Source organism: Cryphonectria parasitica, assembly GCF_011745365.1.
Source record: "Cryphonectria parasitica EP155 unplaced genomic scaffold M406scaffold_7, whole genome shotgun sequence".
Classification (NCBI taxonomy): domain Eukaryota; kingdom Fungi; phylum Ascomycota; class Sordariomycetes; order Diaporthales; family Cryphonectriaceae; genus Cryphonectria; species Cryphonectria parasitica.
The window spans coordinates 864,387-886,153 of record NW_024468915.1 but is presented as its reverse complement, the minus strand read 5'-3'; the positions used below and the strand labels follow the sequence as shown (position 1 = coordinate 886,153).

General features: G+C 54.3%; 7 protein-coding genes across 7 annotated transcripts; 4 read left to right on the top strand and 3 right to left on the bottom strand.

Moving 5' to 3' along the window:
- Nucleotides 1-349: 349 nt before the first annotated feature.
- Nucleotides 350-1,588, bottom strand: M406DRAFT_263436 (uncharacterized protein; the record flags this gene model as incomplete). The annotated part of the gene is made up of 1 exon (XM_040917591.1): nt 350-1,588. One exon carries the CDS (start codon nt 1,586-1,588, stop codon nt 350-352), a length of 1,239 nt encoding a protein of 412 aa, XP_040773290.1.
- Nucleotides 1,589-2,409: 821 nt separating this feature from the next.
- On the bottom strand, nt 2,410-3,147 carry M406DRAFT_72322 (uncharacterized protein; the record flags this gene model as incomplete). The annotated part of the gene is made up of 1 exon (XM_040925537.1): nt 2,410-3,147. The coding sequence occupies one exon, from the start codon at nt 3,145-3,147 to the stop codon at nt 2,410-2,412; it is 738 nt and encodes a 245-aa protein (XP_040773289.1).
- Nucleotides 3,148-3,954: 807 nt separating this feature from the next.
- On the top strand, nt 3,955-4,852 carry M406DRAFT_323494 (Lumazine synthase). Its single transcript, XM_040919776.1, has 2 exons — nt 3,955-4,237; nt 4,433-4,852. Exons 1-2 carry the CDS (start codon nt 4,041-4,043, stop codon nt 4,833-4,835), a joined length of 600 nt encoding a protein of 199 aa, XP_040773288.1. The 5' UTR covers nt 3,955-4,040; the 3' UTR covers nt 4,836-4,852.
- Nucleotides 4,853-5,502: 650 nt separating this feature from the next.
- On the bottom strand, nt 5,503-8,463 carry M406DRAFT_341546 (uncharacterized protein; the record flags this gene model as incomplete). Its single annotated transcript, XM_040921676.1, has 3 exons — nt 5,503-7,175; nt 7,221-8,098; nt 8,234-8,463. The coding sequence occupies 3 exons, from the start codon at nt 8,461-8,463 to the stop codon at nt 5,503-5,505; spliced, it is 2,781 nt and encodes a 926-aa protein (XP_040773287.1).
- Nucleotides 8,464-14,812: 6,349 nt separating this feature from the next.
- Nucleotides 14,813-15,576, top strand: AD-9 (phosphoribosylglycinamide formyltransferase activity protein; the record flags this gene model as incomplete). The annotated part of the gene is made up of 2 exons (XM_040924823.1): nt 14,813-15,239; nt 15,308-15,576. The coding sequence occupies 2 exons, from the start codon at nt 14,813-14,815 to the stop codon at nt 15,574-15,576; spliced, it is 696 nt and encodes a 231-aa protein (XP_040773286.1).
- Nucleotides 15,577-17,418: 1,842 nt separating this feature from the next.
- M406DRAFT_293956 (uncharacterized protein) lies at nt 17,419-19,300 on the top strand (the record flags this gene model as incomplete). The annotated part of the gene is made up of 5 exons (XM_040919112.1): nt 17,419-17,591; nt 17,628-18,039; nt 18,091-18,672; nt 18,777-19,123; nt 19,189-19,300. 5 exons carry the CDS (start codon nt 17,419-17,421, stop codon nt 19,298-19,300), a joined length of 1,626 nt encoding a protein of 541 aa, XP_040773285.1.
- Nucleotides 19,301-19,897: 597 nt separating this feature from the next.
- On the top strand, nt 19,898-20,992 carry M406DRAFT_239737 (uncharacterized protein; the record flags this gene model as incomplete). The annotated part of the gene is made up of 1 exon (XM_040916098.1): nt 19,898-20,992. A coding segment is annotated over one exon (1,095 nt), but the record flags the coding sequence as incomplete, so codon positions are not given.
- Between the last annotated feature and the right edge of the window lie 775 nt (nt 20,993-21,767).

Sequence of the window (21,767 nt, the reverse complement as noted above, 5' to 3'; positions counted from 1 at the left end):
CCCTTTTTGGCTTCCAAAATTGCATGTCTTCCCTTTTCATATGCAGTTTAAATAATACTGCGTTGGTATTGGTATCATGCTATCTACACATCCTCTTATAACGCTCTGTCCTGGATACTGGAGGCATTTGACGCGGCCTCCACCTGCAAATGCCTCTCCTCTTCCAGCAATCATGTTTTTTGAGGCCAGAAACTCCATCCAATGCAACCATGGACATTATTTTTTGAAGAAAGAAAAGGAAAATTTGTTGCCTTCGAGACTGCAGAAGTCATATGCATGTATTCTCGTCATGGTCGAGGGGCGAGGGGCGAAGCTGAATCGAGGAGGGTTGGACGTTGGTGTCACTCGCTCATGAATCATCCATCTCTTGGTCATTCGCGCCATTTGCGCCGTTGTCTTGGACGTCCTCCCAGCCATCACCATCTTCTTCCTCCTCGTCAGGTAAATCGCCGGCCTCAGCGGTGATGGTGGCCAGCAGCTCGGCTGCATGCTCGCCCAGCCTCTCATCCTCGTATTCTTGCGCCTCGAATAGCAGCTGGCACTGTGATAACCACTGCCTGGCCCGCACCCAGTGCTTCTTCCAGCCATCATCATCATCATCATCATCATCATCATCCCTTGCCTTTTTGTTCTTCTCGTCCTTTGGGGGATTTTTTATCTTCTCGCCCAGTGTGAAATGCGCAAGCCCGCCCAGGTACCAGGCCTCAACACTCGTGTCGTCTTCCAGGACCAACCTCTCACACACGTCCACGGCCTTGCCCTCCAGCTCGCACTCCATCAACAGCCTCGCAAGGGCCACCCTGCTGGGGAAGGGCGGCACCCTGGGGTCCTCCGGATCCAGGTCCGACCACAGCGACAGGCTCCTCTCGAGCGCGGCGACGGCGTCATCCCGCCTGCTCTGGCTGACCCGCACGTTGGCCACCGTCTGCCACGCATCCGGCAGCTCGGGCGCGAGCATGGTCGCCTCCGTGACCAGGGTCTCGCACCGCGCCTCGGCGTCCTCCTCCCACGACAGGTCCGTCATGTACACCTCGGCGACCGCGCACAGCGTCTCGGCCAGCTTCCGCTTCTTCTCGTCCGCCCTGGCCTCCAGCTCCTCCTCTAGCGCACCGTGCGCGCTGCCCTTTCCCCGCGCCTCGCCCGCGGCCTCGGTGAGCGCCTGGATCTGGGTGCGGAGGCACGCCGCCGCCTTCTCGTACCACCGCACCGAGTCGGCGCCGCCCTCCTCGGACAGCTGCGCGAGCCAGTTGAACTTGTCCGGCCCGCCGCCGAGGTCCTCGGCCAGCGCGCCCTCGGCGTCCAGCCCCGCCGCCTTGAGGAACAGGGCCCGCGCGTCGTCGATCTCGCCCAGCTCGATGTGGATCTCGCCGAGCAGGTTGTACGCGGCGCATGCGCGGGCGTCGTCGGACTCGAGGGCGCTGTCGAGGGCCTGGCGCGCGAGGGTGACGGCGCCGGGTGCGTCGCCTTGTTCGAGGTGCGCGGTCGCCTCGGCGAGGAGCTGTTTGGGTGGTCTGGAGGGGGCGGAGGATTTCTTTGCTTGTGAGCGGGCTTTGGCTTTTGCCTTTCTGGAGGGTCGTGTGGGCGCCATTTTCTGAGGTTGAAGAGGGGTGGTGGGGATATGTGGAATTGGCAACGAGAATAGGAGCTGAGTTGGGTTTGGCGAGGAGGAAGTCGATAGGTCGGGTGCTGCAGTGGTTATTGCATTTTTTTGGGAGTGACCATGAAATTTCTTATCGCGATAGCAACCACTGCAGAAGACTTAAGTTAAAGACGTTGCATGTGATTACTAAGCCCCTGCTTTCTATACAAGGCGAATGCTCAGAGTGTGTAATTAATTACTTTGTTCAGGAAATTCTCATCAAGTTCGATGATTCTCCTCGAAAAACCTGTTATTGGACTTGTTTGTGAAGGAATGTTTATATTTTGATGAACTTCATCAGAATGCTATGCCTGTGAAGCCTTTTTTTTTTTCTTTTTCTTTCTTTTTTCTTTTTTTTTTTTTTTTTTTTTTTTTTTTTTGGAACCTTTGCTCCTACGTAATTACGTCCTACAGCTGGTCCCTTCAGCTTGCCAGTAAAGTATCGCGCTTAATGGACCAAGACATAGCCTCAAGTGCGCAGGCTGAAAGACTGGTGTTCAGTAGCTCCAAACTAGCTGCTGGATTATATGAGCGGTTGCATCAAGGCAGCAAAACCAAGTGCTGGGGCTCATTATGTATTGCATGTGAAATCCATCTCATCATGTGAAGGAAAATGAAAGTTGATGGATGAGCAGCTCTGATGATGCGTACAAATGACCACTGCCAGTCTTGCTACCTTGCTGCCACAATCCTTTTCTTTTCTTATCCTATTTATTCTTCAAATCCTTTTGAAATGGACCAGTGTAGCCGTTGTGTCGTCAACAGTTCGGTCAGTCGGGCAGGACGACGAACCAAATCTTGCACCTCTTGCAGTCTGGTATCTCGACACACTCGAGCAGTACCTTGGCCTGCCTCTCCCGCACAGACCGGCAAGCCGAGCTGTGCACCCACTTTTGATAATTCTGCTCCCATCCATCACACTGGGCTATGAGCTTCGTCCACGATTCCTTCTGTTGTTTATAGTAGTTCTCAAACAAAAAGGCCGCCTGACGCTTGCCCTCCAGCGTGCGGAAGTCCAAGGCCAACGGCGCCCGGGTCACGGCCCTGGCCTCTTCGCCCTCAACCGCGTACCGGACCTTCGTGTTGAAACTGAAGTATTTGTACTTCTGCCACCCTTCGACCTCCTTGTCCTCGAGCCATGCCTTGCGTCGGTGGCGGGCCTCGCGGGCCGCCCTCTTCCACTCCGAGAGTAAATCCGCATAGTTCTCGCGGCGTTTGACGACCTTGGAGCGCAACTCCTCAATCTGCTGAGCTCGGGCAGCCGGGCGGGCGAGGAGCCAGCGTTTCAAGCAGGGGGGCAGCAGAGAAATGCCCCGGAAGCTGCGCTCTGGGGAGGGAACCTCAACGATGCTGCCTTCCTTCTCTGAGGTGGAAGAGGCCACAGTCTTGCTGTCTCTCTTCTTGTCAAGGATGGAAGTGAAAATGGTGCCATTGGTGATCTTCTCATCCTGTGCGCCATTGTTGAGCGTCTCCGAGGAGCCATCTCCACCATGTTGGTAAGGGGCCATCTTGAAGAGGTGTAGACTAGAGAAGTGGGGAATTTCTTGTATAAAGAGCAAGTGTATAGATACAAGGAGAATTCCTGACGCATGAAAGAAGAAGAAGAGAAGAGAAGAATACTCAGCGGCATCACAGGGGAGTTCTCTAATGCCTTTTATACCTTGCTGTGTCAATTTTGTCTGGACGGATCATCCACTTGGAACCTTGTCACCTGTTGCACCGTTTCTGCCACTACCCAAGACTAACTTGAAGCTTTCAAAGAGGGGTTAGTTCTAGTCCAATATCGTCAAGGAACAAGCAACTGCCAAAGGAGAGAAGACGGGAGGGGGGTGGAAGACTCTCAACACATCTGGGTGTTGAACAGAGGAAGACCAGACCCATCATCACTTTGCTCAATTTGGGCTCACAGCTGGATCAGATTGTGTCTGTGTGAGAGAAAGAGAGTTTGAAAATTCTCAGGATAAGATTGAATCTGAATTGTCAGAGTAGCTGTGAATTATTCACATGCCAAATAGTATACACAAAGTACCCAAACTTGCATGTGCAAAACCTAAGGGTGGTTGGAGGTTTACAGCCCAGTGTTGCCTAGTATTACATAATCTCACTCTACTCCTAGCTACAGTGATACCCCGCAGGTGCCCGCCCACCCATAACTCCAAAGACGGCAGATGACAGGTGCTGCCCCTCCAAGAGCCACCAGTTCTGGACCCCCTAGACCTGACCTCAGCTCCTACCGTCACACTCTTCTCCCCAAACACCCAAGCTACCAGATCTAGCTCCCTTTCCTGGCACATCGAAACCTCACTAGAGAGAGAGAGCAAGGAAAAAGAAAAGTAAACACCGCCAGGGCCCCAACCTACCTGACCTTTATACACAAAACACATATACACAATCGTTCAACATGAAGGGCCCTACCCCCGAGCAGCACGACGGCACCAGCCTGCGCATTGGCATCGTCCACGCGCGGTGGAACGCTGAGATCATCGACCCGCTGCTGGAAGGCGTCAAGGCCAAGTTGCTGGCATGTGGTGTCAAGGAGGGCAACATCGTCGTCGAGTCGGTGCCCGGCTCGTGGGAGCTGCCCATTGGTGTTCAACGGTATGTTTACCCCCCCTCCTTCCCTTGTCCCTCTTCTCCCTTTCTGCTTGGGAACCATCCTTAGGCCATTCGGCCTACGATGCACCTCAGGCCACCCCCAAAGTCTATTTTTTCCTCTTCTTCTTCTTCTTCTTCTTCTTCTTCCTTCTTGTGTGCTGACAAAAGTCTCCCTCCCCCCTCCCTTCCCCCATCCAGCCTCTTCGCCGCCTCCCAGATCCAGTCCTCGACCTCGTCGACCTCCTCGGCCGGCGACCTCCTCGGCGGCTCGACCACAGACCTGACCTCCCTCCCCGCCAAGTCGCAGACCTCGACCGCGGCCTTTGACGCCCTGATCGCCATCGGCGTCCTCATCAAGGGCGAGACCATGCACTTTGAGTACATCGCCGACTCCGTCTCGCACGGCCTGATGCGTGTGCAGCTCGACACGGGCGTGCCCGTCGTCTTTGGCGTGCTGACCGTGCTGGACGAGGCGCAGGCCAAGGCCCGTGCCGGCGTCACCAGCGGGAGCCACAACCACGGCGAGGACTGGGGCCTTGCTGCCGTCGAGATGGGCCAGAAGAGGAAGGGCTGGGCCTCGGGGAAGGTGGCTTCGTCCTAGCCAGTTTGCGTTGCCATGGCATGATGAGCTTATAAACGTTGGGAACTGGGCCGAGTTCCAACCGGACAGAGTAGTGCCTGATTTCCCCCCCAAGGGATCTTTAACCAGAGTCCGTGGGAGATTGTATGGTCAGGGATATGGAGTGCCAAAGAGGATATGAATAAAGAAAGAAAACACACCCCCCCCCCCAAAAAAAAAAAATCCAGGAATGGACATTTGGCCAGATAGGATAAAACCCATGTGGCAGGTTATGATCAAGGGCACAATTCCTTTCAGGTTATGCCGAGAATTAACATTACTCCCCGTGGAGGGGAAGTCTATCATAAAGCCTCATACCTGAAGGAAAAAAGAGAAAAACTAAAAATGTTCCCAAATGCTCGACATCTCTGAACCCGTGATTTCGCAACGCCTTTTTTTCGAAACATATATAACAAGACCCCTTATATTGCACAATGTACACAAGAAACAATTTACCTCCGCTTATCTGCCTGTTCCGCCATCAAATGACCGTGAAATGCTGCCGCTGCTGCTGCTGTGAGATTCTCCATGCCATGGTAAGAAATGCTGCCCATAATGCTGCTGTATGTGTCGCTGAATTTCCAACCTTTCAAAAAGGGCCCTCTTGCCGAGCCACAGTGCGCTGAATTTGTTGTATTGCAGTCTTCTCTCACGTGATGAGCGAGCCAATGTCGAGGTCGCCAGGAGCCAGTGTCTTTCTCAACCTCCATGTGGACTTCTTCTGATCCCTCTTGGCCTGCATGGCCGCCCAGCCTTCATCGTCGTCATCATCCGCCTCTTCCTTCTTGAGTGACCTCTTGCTGGACCTCTTGTCATCTGTGTTTGGCATCTTGTTCTCGCCCAGAGAATTCATCGCCCCAGACATATAAGACTTGCGGTTCAGGTCGGGCGTCGTCGTGGAGGCGGCCGGCATGTGTGACACTGGCCGGTAACGGCCAGGGAGCCCAATGTTGCTGCGCTCCGAAGGAGCAATAGATGGGGCGTATCCTTGACCTCGGATTGAGCCTGCATAGCCTGCCCCTGGCGTAGGGACGGGCTGAAGCCATGATGCAGAGCTGGGCTGGACCATGCTCATAGTACGCCCATGCATGTCCGGCCTCCCTGCGTCCAACATCGGCGTTTCCAAGTAAGACCCACGAACTCCGGGGTTCATGTCCATCCCCATGCCTAATCCAGTCAGCCCCCCTCCGCTCATCGTCGGAACTTGGTTGAGCGACTGACTGTTCACGTGGCCCGCGGACCGGGGCGGCTCCATAGCCGACGAGTTGTTGCTGGCCATCATCTGCATGAACTGCATCTGCATCTGCATGAATTGTGACATCTGCTGGCTCAGCTGCACCTGGGCCTGCTCTCCAGGCGTCATCATCATCGGCATCGTCCCCGGGTACATCATCTGAGGAGGAATGCCCTGGACAGGGTCAAATCCACCTGGACCCATTGCTGGCGAGCCGTGGTAACCCTCCATCGGAGGGACCTGAGGGCTTCCGCGCCGCATAGACCGTGCCCGCTCCTCACTGGCAATCACACCTACGAGCCCGCCAGGTGGCACAGACGGATTCTGTCCGGCAGGCACGCCACCTCCAAGAGCGAAGCTCTCGCGAACTGTAGGGTTGACCAGACCGTATGGATCCTGAGGCAAGCCCCGAGCGAAAGGCGGCAGTGGCGCACCACCCGGCGCGCCATGACCCGCTGCGGACCCAGGCCTCTGGTAGCTGGGCTGAGAAGCTTGTCGCAGATTGGGGTTCGACATCATGGTGCTGAGCCGGGCCGGGGGCCTGTTCTTGTTCGGGAATCCGTGGGCTGCCAAAATCGCCAAGGGTACCTCCTCATCCTCCTCGGAAGCATCGGACGGGTTTCTCGAGGAGAACTCGGGAACGGTGAGGTTGGGCGTGCTGAAGGATATGGACATGCTGGGGCGCGAGGGGGCCGCATCCGCCGACTCGCCCGTGACTTTCATCATCTGCTGTCGGTAGACAGACATGTGCGCCTCCTGCTTCCTCCGTTGTTTCGCCACCTGCCGCGACTTCTCGATCTCATCCTCTTCGTCCTCGTAGTGATCCTCGTCATCGTCATCAGCTGGGATGTTCTCACGAGCTTTTTCAAACTCTACTCGTCGGGATTCCACCTCTTTGTCCTTGCGGTACCTCTCAAACTCGGATGGAGTCATGACCTTGGTCTGTGTAGATGGTGCCTCAGCCTCCGGCTTCCGCGGTGGCTGACGCGGCGTGTTGAGCCTCGAGGTGGTGAGGGGGACGTTATCGAACAGATTGTCGTCCTCATCAACCAGGTCGAATTTAGCCGCCGGTGATTTCGGGGGTACAACTGTGTAGCCTGGCCCCGCACCATCATTTGTCCTTTGTCGCCCACCGATCGCCTCGATCGGCGTCGGGCTCCGGCTGTTGCCGTCGGACATGAACCGGTTGACTGCCAAGAGGGAGCTGTCCAGATCGTCGCTCTCGCTGGTCTCTGGCGAAGTGGGCTTTCTTCGTCCGCTGAAGATGGCACTCGTCCTCTTGAGAAGATTGTCTGATGATGACTGAGTCAACTGCTCGGGACGGCTCGGCATGGTCTCACCATGTTTCGGCACCGGGGGCGGTGCATTCTCGTTTGCAGACAGCAGGTTGTCGTTGGATCGATGACTGGCCCACGAATGCTGCGGCGCTTCGATCTTGGAAGATCTGTCGACCTGAATAGGCGAAGGGGCATTAACTCGCCCCCCTGTCATAGCGGAGGGCTGTAAGACTTGTCGCCCGTTTTCGTCGCGCAATGTCATGGTGCTGGCTCGCTTGTCGAACCCCGAAAACATCTTGCTGAAACTACCGCCAAGGTCAAGCCCAATGTCCTGGTTCAGCTGCGGCGTGATAGTGGCGTCGGTGGATGATGTCGTTGCCCTCGCTCTGCCCGTCGTCTTGTATTGCTCAGGCACCGGAGGGGTGTCCGGAACCTGCGCCTCCTCAGCAGGCAAAGGAGGCAGGTGTTTTTTGGAGCCGCCAAATGACCACGACCGGCCTGATTTCAGAAACGACGTCGGTTTGGGTGTCGACTGGATGAGGTTCTCTGTGAGGGACTTTTTGTTGTTGGCCAGTCTCCAGTCCTCCTGCCCGCTCAGATCTGCTGAAGAGGGAGTGGTCGAAGCATTGCTGTGACGGGAGGAGTTGTCGGTCGAGTTGGTCTTTGTGGTGTTGGTCGATCCACTGCCGCTAGCGGACGAGTCAGCCCGATATCCACACGTTGCTTTATCTCCCCTGGTATTTGGTGCGCCATGGAACTCAGTTCGAGACACGAGATGCCAGGGTGACTAAAATTGGCCACCCCTGTGGGAAATTGGGACAGCCCCCCTAGCACCACAGCCTCGTCGACCCACTGAAATTTGAACTTACCGGTTTGTATTGGGCTTCAAATCGGCAAAGATATTGTCCTCATACGAAATGTCCGAAACCGTCGTCCTGGGCAGGACGTGCGTCTTGGCCGAGAGCCTCACACCGCCGTCAAAAGACTTGCCGTTCCCTTCGGCCACCTCTGAACGGTCTAGTACGCGAAAGGAGGGAGGTGGGACCTCATTGTCGCCTTCTGCGGTTGATCTTCGCTTCCCAAATGCGAATCTAGGCATGTGTACTCAACAAGAGACTGGCGTAGTTGATTCCGGCAGGATCAACCACGGCCCAGAGATGCTGGAAACGCAGACAGCGGATCGACTTGTCGGGAGCACAGCAAGTCGGTGATGCTGCTTGGAGAGGAAAGTTCTGGGGAGGGCCTTGATCCTGTTGAGCGGTGTAGACTGGCCAGGGCAGGCTCAGAAAATACGAGACAAGGCGAGGTGAAGAGGCGGAGTGGCGTATAGGTGACAGCCAGACTTCGCAGGGGGTGAAGAACGTCGTAGTCGGCCAACTGCATGATGAGGAAAATCCAAAGTCAGCTGTATCCTCAAATCAACTTTAATATGCCGCCGCCCGCCCGCCTTTGACGAAGTTTCTTTTGTACAAAGACGATCGTACGTCTGCGTCAGGTCTGGTTGGTAGCAAAATAGAATTCCGCCGAGACGAACGCAACGGGCCACGAATCCGATCGAGTGCTGAAAACTGTCGTTTCTGCCCCCGCAGCTCTGATGAACCTGAAGCCGGGGACGGCCGGAGGACATCATCTGCTGTGGTTCTGCGATGTGCACTGTGATTTTGGGACTGCCGCCAGAGCACACTCCTCGACACACAAGGACAGACAAGAGGGGTGCACCAACGGGCCACGACAGCAGCAAGGCATCTCGGCGGGAGAAAAGAAACAGATGGAGAGGAATGGCCACCTCAGGTTGGGCCCAGCCATGTAAAGAGACATTCCAACTTACACGCTGAATATCGGGTGCGAGGCGGAGCAACGTAAACAGATAGTCTAGACTGTTCACAAATTGCTAGGCGACGGGGATGGGATCCAATGACGACTCCGGAATGCAGGCTCGATTGATTGATTCAAAGCGAGGGCGGGTGACGAACGAGACCCAGGGACCGAGAGACGATGCTGAGACAAGGCGAGTGCCAGAGGGTAGAGGCTAAGAGAGAAGGGATCTAAGTCCTAACGATCGAAGTGGTGAATACAGTTTGGTGACAGCTGTGCAGCAACAGCTCCTTTTGGTGTCGTAGCCTGGCCTTGGTCGGGCGCCCGAATGGCGTAGAGACTAAGAAGGCCACGCCCTTGTGCAGTGCTGACCCTTTTCAAATGAAGGACTAGAATCCAATATGCTCGGGACAGGTCGCGGCGCACGGTGGTTCGCGCGTGGGGAAGCGTAGCACAATACAAGTACAAGAGAAATATCGAAACGATGGGGCGGGACTCTGGGCGAGTCCGTTGGTAAAGACAACCTCCCTACAAGATGGATTAATTAAGAAAGGGGATTGGAGGAGGAGGGGAGGGGGGGTGGAACAAAACAGTCGTCTGCTTGTTGCTTGACGTACTGAATAGGAGGAAAGAAGAAAAGAACGAAGAGGAAGAAAAAGGACGTGCTGTGTGAACGAAAGAGGAGGAGGATGGGGAGTGAGGGTACGGTTGGGTCGGCAACGGTAAAAGGAGGTACTGGGCGCAGGAGGAGAAGGCAGAGCGAGAGCCAAAAACAGGCCACAGCAGCTTGGAAATATGGATGGGGAGAGCCTGTGGCCGCGTGCACAGGCGGTTCGCTGTTGTAGGGTTCTGGCAGAAGAGGATGGGCGGGGCCAAGGGATCTCAGGGATCTGCTTGGGGACGCATGCAAGCTCTGATTGGGATGGAGGGTGACGCCAACCTGCTCGGTCCGCAAAAAATGTCCTGCTGTGGCCTGCTGAACCCCTAGTCGGTTACTGGGCTCCTCCTGGCCTGGTGCCTTTTACCCGTCCCGTATTCAACACCCTAGGCCCGTTGCGGTAGCCCTGGCTTCCATTGCATCCGCATGGCAATCCTTTTGGCCCGGCCGCCTGCAAGAGGCACATGTTCTGAGAGCTACGTGGTAATAAGAGCCGACAGCCCGTGGCGAAGAAATGCCACTGAACCAACCCGGCCATATAAGCCTACCCTCCTCTCGAGATTGGGTAGCAGAGAGGGAAACCCGAGCTATGTGTTGCAGTGCTCGTCAGAAAGGCGAAACGAAGGCAACGTGCAGTGGCGAGTGGTGGGCAGCTTGGCAGAAAAAGTGGTGGCCCTGCCCAGCCGCCCTGGTGCAACCTCAGGTATTTGGTGCTGTTTGTATTAGTGACTACTGCATAGTACCTGGGTCTAGGGCACTACCAGCACATAGTACGTACTGCTAGCCGCGTCTGCCCACTGTTCCCGTACCCCGTAGTAGCCTGGAGGGTCCTCCATGTCTTGCTATAACACACTCTGGCCTAAGCTTAAAGATTTAAAATTAGCAGCTACCCCCTACAGAACGCAAGCCATCGAAAGAAAAGAAGGGAGGAGGGGAGAAACATGAAGACAGACGAAGGAAAAAAGGGGATTGGTCGATTTCTTGTTTCTTCAGCACACGACGAGTCTTGCATTGGAGAACAAGATCATCGAATCCTCTCCCCTCTTTCCTAGAAGACGCCTACTGCTGCTGAGGCTCGCCTCCAGCCGAATGAAAAGAGCGGGCTGGGCTTTTTCTTTCTTCTTCTGACTTTTTCTCCGAAAGGATGCGGCAGCTCGTCGGCGTCGATGCTAGCCACTACCCCCTACAGCCACCACATCCGGGTCTTACCTACAGCCACATTCTGCTAGTCTTTTTCGTGGGTTCATGCACCCATCGCCCATTTACTCTGGCCAACCTGGCCAACCCCTGGTAGTCGTTTCCAAGGGTTGTTTTAGTTTTTCTTTTTTAGTGCTTGTGTAGGAGGATCGGGACAGGTTTTTCTTTTCCCTTCTTCGCAAGCTGCGATTTAAAAACGGGAGGATATCCCAGCCCCCGGCCGCTCAGATTGCACGGGGACGTTAACCAAGCAAGGTAATCATAAACATCACCCAAGAATCATGGGCAATATCAGCACAGCTGTTATGCATTCGCTTGTGGGGCCGTCCGAAAACCCAAGAACACCCTCACCGCTGTCTGTCTCAAAACGAACACAGCTCCGGGCATGCAGTGGCAAGAGAGTCGTCATGGCAGGTCTCTATTGCATGCAAGACCGAGTGCGCGCCCCCAGATATCATTGCCGACATGCATCACCAACCAACCAGCCTCGAGATAAATCAATCGGCAGACCGTTCCCACCTAACGTTGTCTTGGGTTTTAACTAAGTACATAAAGGATGATAGTAACCTGCATGTTGGGAGGACGTCCCCCCCCCCCTCTCCGGGCTTTTTAACAGCCACCAGGTCTCAGCCATGTCCTAAGAGCAGCCATCGCACAGGACGAGGCTGTCTTCTTGCAAGATGGCGAAAAGATATGTACGATGTACTAGGATGTATGCCGAGTTGAAAGAACCCCCCGCGTTGTTTTCGACCCACCGCCCACCCTCCCTGGCAGATGCCGTCGAGATCCGCAACGTTGGGCCAGGCTGGGTAAAAGGACTCGACTTTCTCTTTCATCATGCCCTCCCGAAGTTCGAAGTACAGCATACCACACCCAGATACATTACATGATGTGGCCGCGTTCAGCCCCAAAGCCCGTAGTTGCTTATGCCGCGAGACACACTACGGTGAAGGAAAGTCGACGCGCCTAGGATCCACGTAGGTCGTCATACCGCAGGTCCTGCCGACCTGGACACACCAGCCCTAAAGATCGTCGCCCCCTGTGGAGCATGCCGCCGCAGCCCCCCCAGATGGAGGAGTTTGAGTTGGGTATGACATGATGGCAGGCAGATCATCACGCTTCCCCAGTCTCCCCCTGACAATAACCCTCCCCCCCAACCTTTGGCCCGTGTTATCAACCAAAATCGATCAACTTTGGGGGATGAGAAAGGTTATGACACAGTCGACCTGTCTCGCCAGAAATAACGCAGTCGGAAGCTGCAGACGCGTGGGCGTGTTTCGAGTTAGGGGCCAAAAATATAATATAGTGTGGGCCTTGGGACAGAAACATCTGCTCGGCGCCTAGAGCCACACACACACACAAACACACACACAAACACACACACACACACACACACACACACACACACACACACACGTCGCATGTCTCTGCTACGCACAACGCTTTGCAAATCGATTTGCCTCTGCTCTTTTGTTGCCCTTGTGATGTGTAAACGAGGTTGAATTGTACATAAGCCGAGTTCCCGGCAGGCCGTAAATTGGGGGGCTGACCGTGTCCGTGATCATTTTTGGACACCGCCGAGCAGCCTCGCTGGGTTCACCGCAGGAAAAAGGTCGACGCTGTGTGACGATCAATATACCACCAGCAGCTGACGAAAAAGCGCAGAGACCGAGCCAGGCATTATCCCCTTCGGAATACGGAGTGCGGAGGGCGATCTGATGCATCATCGATGTGCATGTCTGACCCCTGCTCGTGCATCGACGGCCGGCCTGTTTTTCTCTTATCCCTAATTCTGGCACAAACAGGATCGGGATGCAATTTCCAAAATTACCACCCATTTCTGCTGTACCGCAAATTGAGCTGTATCCCAGGTTCCTTATTAAGTGCTTGAAACAGGGAAGCACACACACAAAAGTAACATTCCTCCTCTCCTAGAGGAAGTTCCTACGAAGAGATGTCAAATCTCGGGGTGCTTGCCATGTCCGACCCTTCCCCAACGTACCAATTGCAGTCTCACGAGGTAAATCCCAACCAAATATTGAAGCTAGGCTACAAAATAGTACTGCAGCGGAGGACGACAAGCTGTTTCTGCGTTTCATGTCCAGAGGAGAGATATACCACGATAGTTGGAAAAAAGTTTGCAACTTTGTCTTTTCATCAACAGGTCCCCCTCTAGCGGGGTTTGATTGAAGAAGAAGCATTTTGCTCCTGTACACAGCAAGAGACGATATTTCGTTACGGGGTGGGTGCTGACATGAAGACGCGTGCAAAAGGAGTACCCGGTGCCCAAATCTGGATCTGGCCTCGTACCCGCCGGCGCTGACCGTCGCCATTCCGGGAATACGAGGTCCGACTTGAACAGCAGGTCTTTGTGTGGGTCACGGTATATTTGCTGGGGGGCGCGTAAGGCGTGTACTGGAAGGCACGAAAAAGAAAAAAGGTGTTTTTTTCTTTCTCTTCCCAATAAGATTCCGACTCGGCAGCTCCGGGTTGTTGGTCTGCAGTGGGTGGCGACCAACAGGATGATCAATATCCATTTTTTTTCTTTCTTTCTTTACTTGTCTTCTTCTTTTCGCTCTCGCCAAAATTCTTCTCGAAACAATTAACCTCTTCCCGAAGTTGGGCTCAATATGGCAAAAATTTTGGCGGCTCCACCTGAGACAGGCCCTAAAGAAATTTAAGCTCGTGACGGGGCGGGCGTCTTGACACCCGAGAATCACATGCGTGCCCATATTACTGTGCACTTTAGAGATGGTATGTAATAACTGACTCAGTTTCCGGTCTACTGGTAACTAATTACATGATCCTGGTTGTCTTGTTCCCTAGAGCTAACATTATTGTGTTATTGTCACTACGTATGATACAACCTGAGCTGCTTGAGCTTGTTAGCTGCGGGGTCTCATAGTGCGCCTTGACAGCAGTGTGACAATATTGGAGACAGATTTCCCTTCGCATCATTAGCTGACTCTTGCTTGCTTAGGAACCCCATACTGCATATTCTACATCAAGTAGTCGAGACTCCAATTTCATTATCCCTACTGAATTATACAACACTTTACCGTCTTAAGCATGCATGTTGCGTTCACCTATAGTATTTGCAAACGGTATCGAGGGTGATTGGATGCTGGAAACGCTGGCTGCTGAGGGGTGATGCTAATTCCAGCTCCTCTTCCACAAACCTGCCACATAATCATATGGCAACCCTTGGAGGGCCATATCAGCTGCTCGGCCGGTTGAGTAGTTCCTTTTGCTCGCTTGTAGTCGGAGCCATCCCGAGGAAAGCGTGGTCAGTCTCTCTGGGCGATCAATGAGGGGCAAGGAAGTCTGAAAGTAACTCGGTCGCAAATGAGCTCAGCAAATGCTCATACGTGCTTGTGTTGAAAATGTGAGTGCAGAGAAGTGCTTTGAAAGAGTAAAACACCACATGCCGCAAGAGAATATTCTTGAGGGACTAACACGTGGAACCAATGATGGATGGAAATCTATGAATATCCGCCTCTACTGCCGGCAATTCAAGACGTATTTCTTTTGTTTTCTGTGTCGTGGTGGTGGACCCCGCTTTCAGTGGTGAACCCGCGCGGGGCAGCTAAAACTTTCTGCCTTCAGTTCTTGGAGGGGCACATTCCAAGACGTGCTTACCACCCGCGTTTCTGTTCTTGTCGCCGACTACACGTTCTTGACCTTTTCATCTTTTGTTTTGAAAGAGCTTTCTCGAGCTTCCCCCAGTACACCGTCGGGCTCGTTGATAATTTCCAGCCACGTCCACCCAATCCTCGCCATGGCGTCCTCCTCCTCGTCCTCCCCCGCGGCCCCTTGCCGCATCGTTGTCATGGCCAGTGGGAGCGGGAGCAACTTCCAGGCGCTTCTCGACGGTCTGTCATCACGGACCATCCGCGACGCGCAGATCGTCCGCCTCTTTGTCAACCGAAAGACAGCCTACGCCGTCACCCGCGCCGAAAAGGCTGGCGTGCCGTCGGAATACTTCAACATGGTCGCGGGCGGGTTCCAGGCCAAGGGGGAGAAAGACCCCGAGAGGCTTAGAGAGGCTCGGACGAAGTACGACGCCGCGCTGGCTGAAAAGGTACTGGCCGAACAGCCCGACCTGGTGGTGCTCGCAGGCTGGATGCATGTCTTTACCGAGGGGTTCCTGAAGCCTGTCGCCGACAAAGGCGTACGGGTCATCAACCTGCACCCTGCTCTGCCAGGTGAGTCCATCCCTCCCCCTCCCCTCCCCGGCCATGATGTGTCACTAACATGCCTACTCGCGCTGCAGGCAGATATGACGGGGCCGGCGCCATCGAGCGCGCATACCAGGACTTCCAGGCCGGCACCCTCGAGAACAACAAGACCGGAATCATGATTCATTACGTGATCGCCGAGGTCGATAGGGGCGAGCCCATAATGACAAGAGAGATCGAGTGCAGGGAGGGCGAGACGCTGCAGGACCTCGAGCAGAGAATACATTCTCGCGAGCACGAGCTCATCGTGGCAGCGACCGCCAAGGTTGTGGGTGGGATATTGGCGGAGAGGACGGCGAGGTGAACCTGTGGTGCCCCCTTAGGCACAGTATCGCATACAGCCCCTCCAAACCGCCTCTCCTATGGCAGCCACCTTCCCCGTGATGTCTGTTGAAACACAGCTGGCGGCGCTCGGGACCAGGATGAGCCGAGGATAGACATTCGATCGCAATGGGACCACTCTCGCTGTATGTATCGCCTTTGATGCATGCGCACTCGCACTTCAGGCTTGGCGAATCTCGCTCACAGACAGTGGTCCTCGAGGGGCAGGAGGCTTGGACTGCGGGCGATCTTGCTATCAGTGGGGCGAGGATGATCCCCATCTGGTCGAGCTGGATGACGCTCCCAACAGCCGTCAAGCTACTGCCGCAGCAGGGTTGAGCACGGGTCAAAGGCTCTGAAGGTCATCTAGCCGTTCGTTCATCATCATCTGCACAAAGAACGACATTTCAGACAGCAGAGGCTCCCTCGGTATTGTCAAAGTCAACTTGAATCTGGATTCTGGCAGCAGAGATACAATTTCAAATATGCTCAGCCCTGCCTCTCAGCCGAACAGAGTTGCTCGCAATCGGGAAATGCTCTTATAGACCAGGAGCATCCACGTAGGTCTCTTTGTTCCATTGCCGCATTGACAGTGTCAACACGTCTCGTGCTCGCAGGAGAGATCTCAACTATAGTAGCACCGTAGCCTCATTCGCGGACGGTAAGACTCTTCCCCAGCTGTGAGTCGGAGCCGAGTCGACATCATACAGAACGCAGGAATGCTCGACACACGAAGGCCCAAGCCCACAGGGCGGGTCCGTTTTAGAGCGCAGATCTGGTCGAGGGAATTAATTTCCGGCTTCTTGCTAGCCAGAGCATGCATCCTGTGTAAGGAACTGGGAGCTGGACGATTCAGGCAGATCGACATATCTCTCACTACCTCAGGCGCTGGCAAGCCCTTCTCATCACTTCACCGCTCTGCGCTCTGCTGCCGCACGGTTCCTTTGGGAGGCTGGTGCCGAACGCACAGTCAAGTTGCAGTGAAGCATAAAGGGCATCATCTCATGTGCGACAGGGCACATTTGCTCCTGTATAAGAGTCTCACCTGCCGAGGTTCTGTGGAGCGACCTGTTCGCTTCAGGGTTCAACTGCACGTCACCTCTCCTAACCTCTCCTGTTGTGGCCTTGGCGGCTACTGGTCTGTTGCCAAGCAAGGCATCCTCATACTGCCGCGGGAACATTGGATGACCCCTTAGATCTGAGGAGCTCTGGGAATCTTGTATTTGGTCGAACTTCAGATGACTTGACAATTTGCAAACCGCTGAATAGGTCTTGGCAGAAGGAAAAGAAGTTTGAACAAATTTAAAACAAGAATGAAAATTGAAGGTATAAGAGACCCGTCAACCAACCCAACATTTACTTTTATTATGAACACTAACTAGCCCTTGTCTAGTCCCTCTTGCGGAACACTAGTGCGTTGTTGGCGAGGCTGTCCAGGTGCGTTGTATTGTGGTGGCAGAATCCTCCACTACATTACTGAACTCTATGAGAAGTAGTACGTAAAATACTCACGCCCAGACAAACGACACTACGAGCTTGGCCTTGGCTCGGCACCAATTGATCTCCTCTCCCCGTGAGACCGGGACGCAAAGGAGATCTGGGCAAACACCCGACTATATGTTAACAACAACACCTTCCTTGGTGGGGCCGTTCACAGAACAATCCGCCGTTCCCTGAAACTCCCCCTGGGAAGAGACAAGAAAAAAACATCAACTTTTCTTCACGACTCATCAACTCTCAAAACCTTTATCACTGCTCACCACGCCTGTCTCCAATCTGTCGAGTGGGTCACACAGACGACGCGCTAGCAGCCCGCTCGTTGAAAATGACATCGCCATCACACTCGCGGCCGCTTCTGCTGGACCAAGAGCCCAACCTCATAACATCCAAAGGCCATGGCGCGCTGTCGAACTTGATCAGGACGCGGTCCAATGCATCCGTGAATAGCCTGTCTTGGAGGCACCCCTCTGACGAGGAGGACGCGTTGGGGTCTCCCTCGTACCACGACTGGACCGCCTTCCGACGGAGGAACAGCCTGCAGCAGGGGGCCCTCGAAGATGGTGACTACACGGAGCGACGGTCCGCCGCCGAGGAGCGTCGCCTCGTCGAGCTTCTTCACGAGCCTCATATGCGGTCTATGCGCCTGATCGGATATCCCAACAACCGCTATCAGTGGGCGAGATACTGGAAGACGGACGAGCAGCTCAAGGCTATCAAGCCGAAAGGCCTCCGCGAGTACTACGAGAGGACAAACTACCTCATCCAGCAGTATGTCTTCATCGACAAGCTCCTGGACTCATCTCTCCCCCACGATCTCCTCAATGAGTACAACAACATGCCTGCCTCTGCGTTTCGCCGCGGCGTGGAGGTCCCCCAGACCATCTCAGAGGAGCCCTCGAGGCCGTCGTCCAAAGGCCAACCCATTTCGAGCTCTGCCAGTGGCTCTGTCCCTGGTTCCGGCTCAAACTCTGCTTCTGGCTACGGAACTATGGCCAAGAAGGTGAAACGGACGCCCAAGGACATCTACCGACCAACTCACTCGTCCCCTCTCATCTCTGCCGAAACCTCACAGGATGGAGAAGTCGATGAGGACGACGAGGAGGCAAAACCCGAGATCCCCCTGTTCGAAGACGACGATGTTGATAGTGGTGCCAAGGTCGTCACGGTAGCCATCTACGTCAACTTCGTGGCCAATGCGATCCTCCTGCTGGGAAAGATCGCCGTGATCATCTCGGTTCCCAGCGTCTCGGTGCTGGCGAGCTTGGTGGATGCCGCGCTAGACTTTCTCTCGACGGTCATCGTCTGGACAACAACCACGCTCATCGCGCGCCAGGATCAGTACCGCTATCCCGTGGGCCGGAGACGGCTGGAGCCCGTCGGTGTGCTTGTCTTCTCGACCATCATGATTACCTCCTTTGTCCAGGTGGCCATTGAGGCCATCTCAAAGCTCGCATCTAGCGATCACGATGTGATTCAGCTTACAGCGTCCGCGATAGGCATCATGCTGTCAACTATTGTTATCAAGGGTCTGTGCTGGTTTTGGTGCCGGCTGATCAAGAACTCTAGCGTGCAGGCACTGGTGAGTCTTACTATCTCTCGATGTATATATACACCTAGGGCCCTCTCCTCCCTAGGTTACCCTCCTTTGTTGGAAGTAAGGTGCCTATCTAACAGATCACCTAGGCCGACGATGCTATGACGGATATGATCTTCAATGCCGGCTCAATAGCATTTCCCATTGTCGGCTTCTACGCGCGAATATGGTGGCTGGACCCATTAGGTGGTCTGCTGCTGTCGATGGTCGTCATCTTCAACTGGTCGCGCAGTGCGAGCGAACACATCAAGAACTTGTGTGGCTTTAGTGCGAGCGCCGACCAGAGGAATATTTTGCTGTACCTGACTATGCGCTTCGCCAAGACCATCAGGCAGATCCAGGGGCTGCAGGCGTATCATGCTGGTGACAAGCTGAACGTTGAGGTGGATATTGTGCTGGATGCGAGCACTTCTCTCAAAGACAGCCATGACCTTAGGTGAGCTTGGATGACGGTCACACTGTCTTTCTCTACATCTAGCTGATGCTGACTATACGTAACAGCGAGAGTCTGCAATATGTCCTCGAGTCTGTGCCTGTCGTGGACAGGGCATTCGTCCATGTTGACTACGCCAGTTACAATCTCCCGACACACATGGAACAGCAGTCCCGCTAATCAGGGATCACCGCGCGCGAATAACAGCCGCCTGTAGACTAGAGGAGTCCGTGACGGCACCAAACAAGCGAGTCACCATGAGGATCTAAGGGTCCAGAAGATAAGGGCCACCTCTTGAAAAGGTTCTATTCTCAACTGCATCGATGTTTTTCACCCAGGCGCTGGACAGTATGGCTCTTGTCAAGTTCTGCCTCTTGCCAACACCTGCTGGTGAAGAGTGTGAAATGTGCATCTAGGGAAGGTGCCTGGCTATCCATATTCCATCTCCATCACGGCAGGCGCTGTTTCGTGATTAGGTGGGCGGCATATGTCGTGCCTTCCTTCCTTGCCCTCAGATCAGATCCTACACACCTGGCTCTAGGCAGCGCCGCCGCAAGTTCCCTGATGGCATGAATCGAGGTCTTTCACATACTGCTACAATCTGTCCTGCCAATTTTGCGTTTATGGTCTCCTCCATAGCGCTACACTTCTTATTCCGAAAGACACTTCATTTACGCTCCTCGGAGCAAGTTCACTGTGTCTTTTCATACCTTCCCAATCTACCTGCCTTCCTTATTCCAACACCCTTCTCTTTAGTCTATATCTCGCTACCCAGAGATGACCATATCCGCGTTGGCAGACGAGACGGTTCGCCAACTGGGTTCTCCGACAGCCATCACCACAGCTGTAGACCTGGTCAAGGAGCTCCTAGAGAATGCAATCGATGCCGATGCCACGTCGGTCGAGATTCGTGTTTCGCCAAACACCGTCGACAGGATTGACGTACGAGATAACGGCACCGGTATTTGCCAGGACGACTGGAATTCCCTCGGACGTCCGGCCCATACCAGCAAGATTGCCTCACTCGAGGACCTTCGGAACCTCGGAGGCAACACACTCGGCTTCCGGGGTCAGGCTCTGGCAAGTGCAAATATGCTCGGGAAGGTCAATGTCATCACGAGGACCGCTGAGGACTCGACCGCGATGTTGTTGAAGCTTTTCTTCGGTACAGGTGGCGTGGAGAGCCAGCAGTGTGCTTCTGCTCCAGTGGGCACAACTGTGAGCGTCAGGGGCCTCTTCAACTGCCTTCCTGTTCGTGAGCAGATAACCATCAAGGAAGCTTCGAAGAACATCGCGAGGATTAAGCAGCTGCTCTTCACATATGCACTAGCCAGACCGCAGCTTCGTTTATCTTTCAAGATCCTGGGGGAGGAAAATCGGCAGTCATGGACCTACTCTCCACGCCCGCAGGCCACGGTCAAAGAAGCCGTCATTCAGATATTCGGCGCGGAACTCATGTCTCGGTGCCTTATCCACACAGCCTGCAGTAACCCAGATGGCAAAGACGATACGCCTGGACACGGGAAGGACAAGTTGGCGATCGAGGCTGTATTGCCGAGGCTAGGCTCAGATTATTCCAAGATCTCGAAAGGGTCTTTTTTTTCTGTCGACTCTCGCCCCTTGTCGACTGAGCGAGGCACCATGAAGAAGCTGCTTGCAGTGTTCACAAGCCATTTCTCGAATTCCATGGACAGGGCCCACGTCCACAAGCCGCTGAGAAACCCGTTCATCTGTGTCAACATCAAGTGCTCTTCTGGAAGCTATGATGCCAACATTGAACCATCGAAGAATGAAGCCCTGTTCGCAAATGAGTCTGAGTTGATAGACTTGTTTGGATGCCTCTGCTCTGATGTGTATCAGGAAGAAGTGTCGTTGGATCCACTGATGACTATCGGCAAGAGAGAACTCTGTCGAACACAGACTCGCACGCCACCACCAAGCAGCGACAGACCTGAGGAACCCGAATATATTTCCCTACCACGTATTGGAGAGCGTCAGAGTGAGGCTTCAGGACCAGGACAGATGCCTCTGCAGAGCAGCTATAGCCCTATGCGCCAGCAGACGAAAGGAAATCTGCCTTCATCAAATGCACCTGATGACACATCACTCCCACGAGCACACGCAATTCCAATACGATACGATCATTCAAGTCAGTCACCAGTGATACCAATGTCGGGACAAAAGAAGGTCACAGGCTACAAAATCTCCGAATTTGGTGACAAACAAGAAGACTTACTAGCTACGCCTCAGGATGCAATGCGTGCGCAAGCATACGCACTAGTTCTACGACACCGGCCGGCCGCAAGGCCTCAAACACAAGAGCGACGGAGTATCGTTAACATGTTGGCAGACCCTAATGACATCTCATCTGATGATGAAGCCGAGATCATAGCCGCTCGACTCCGGGAACAGCAAGGAGGGAGCTTGCTGACAGGCGAAGGGGGCTTAGATTCAAATGAGGGACTGAATCCGTGGACCATTGCCCAGATGACAGCTTCGGTTCGGCAGCCGGTAGATCAAAGCGCGCTCGCGGTGGGCGCTTCCCAGGCCTCAGATCCGGTCCAGCAGACGAAGACCACCTGTATGTCTCGAGAGATACTGGAAGGCGACCTCCCCATCTTGCGACCATATGGCGGGTTACCGGGAG

Excerpts from the sequence above, each read along its gene's own strand:
- M406DRAFT_323494 (XM_040919776.1), top strand. The coding sequence starts at position 4,041 with ATGAAGGGCCCTACCCCCGAGCAGCACGACGGCACCAGCCTGCGCATT. Across the intron at positions 4,238-4,432 it reads CTGCCCATTGGTGTTCAACG|CCTCTTCGCCGCCTCCCAGA; the intron begins GTATGTTTACCC and ends TCCCCCATCCAG.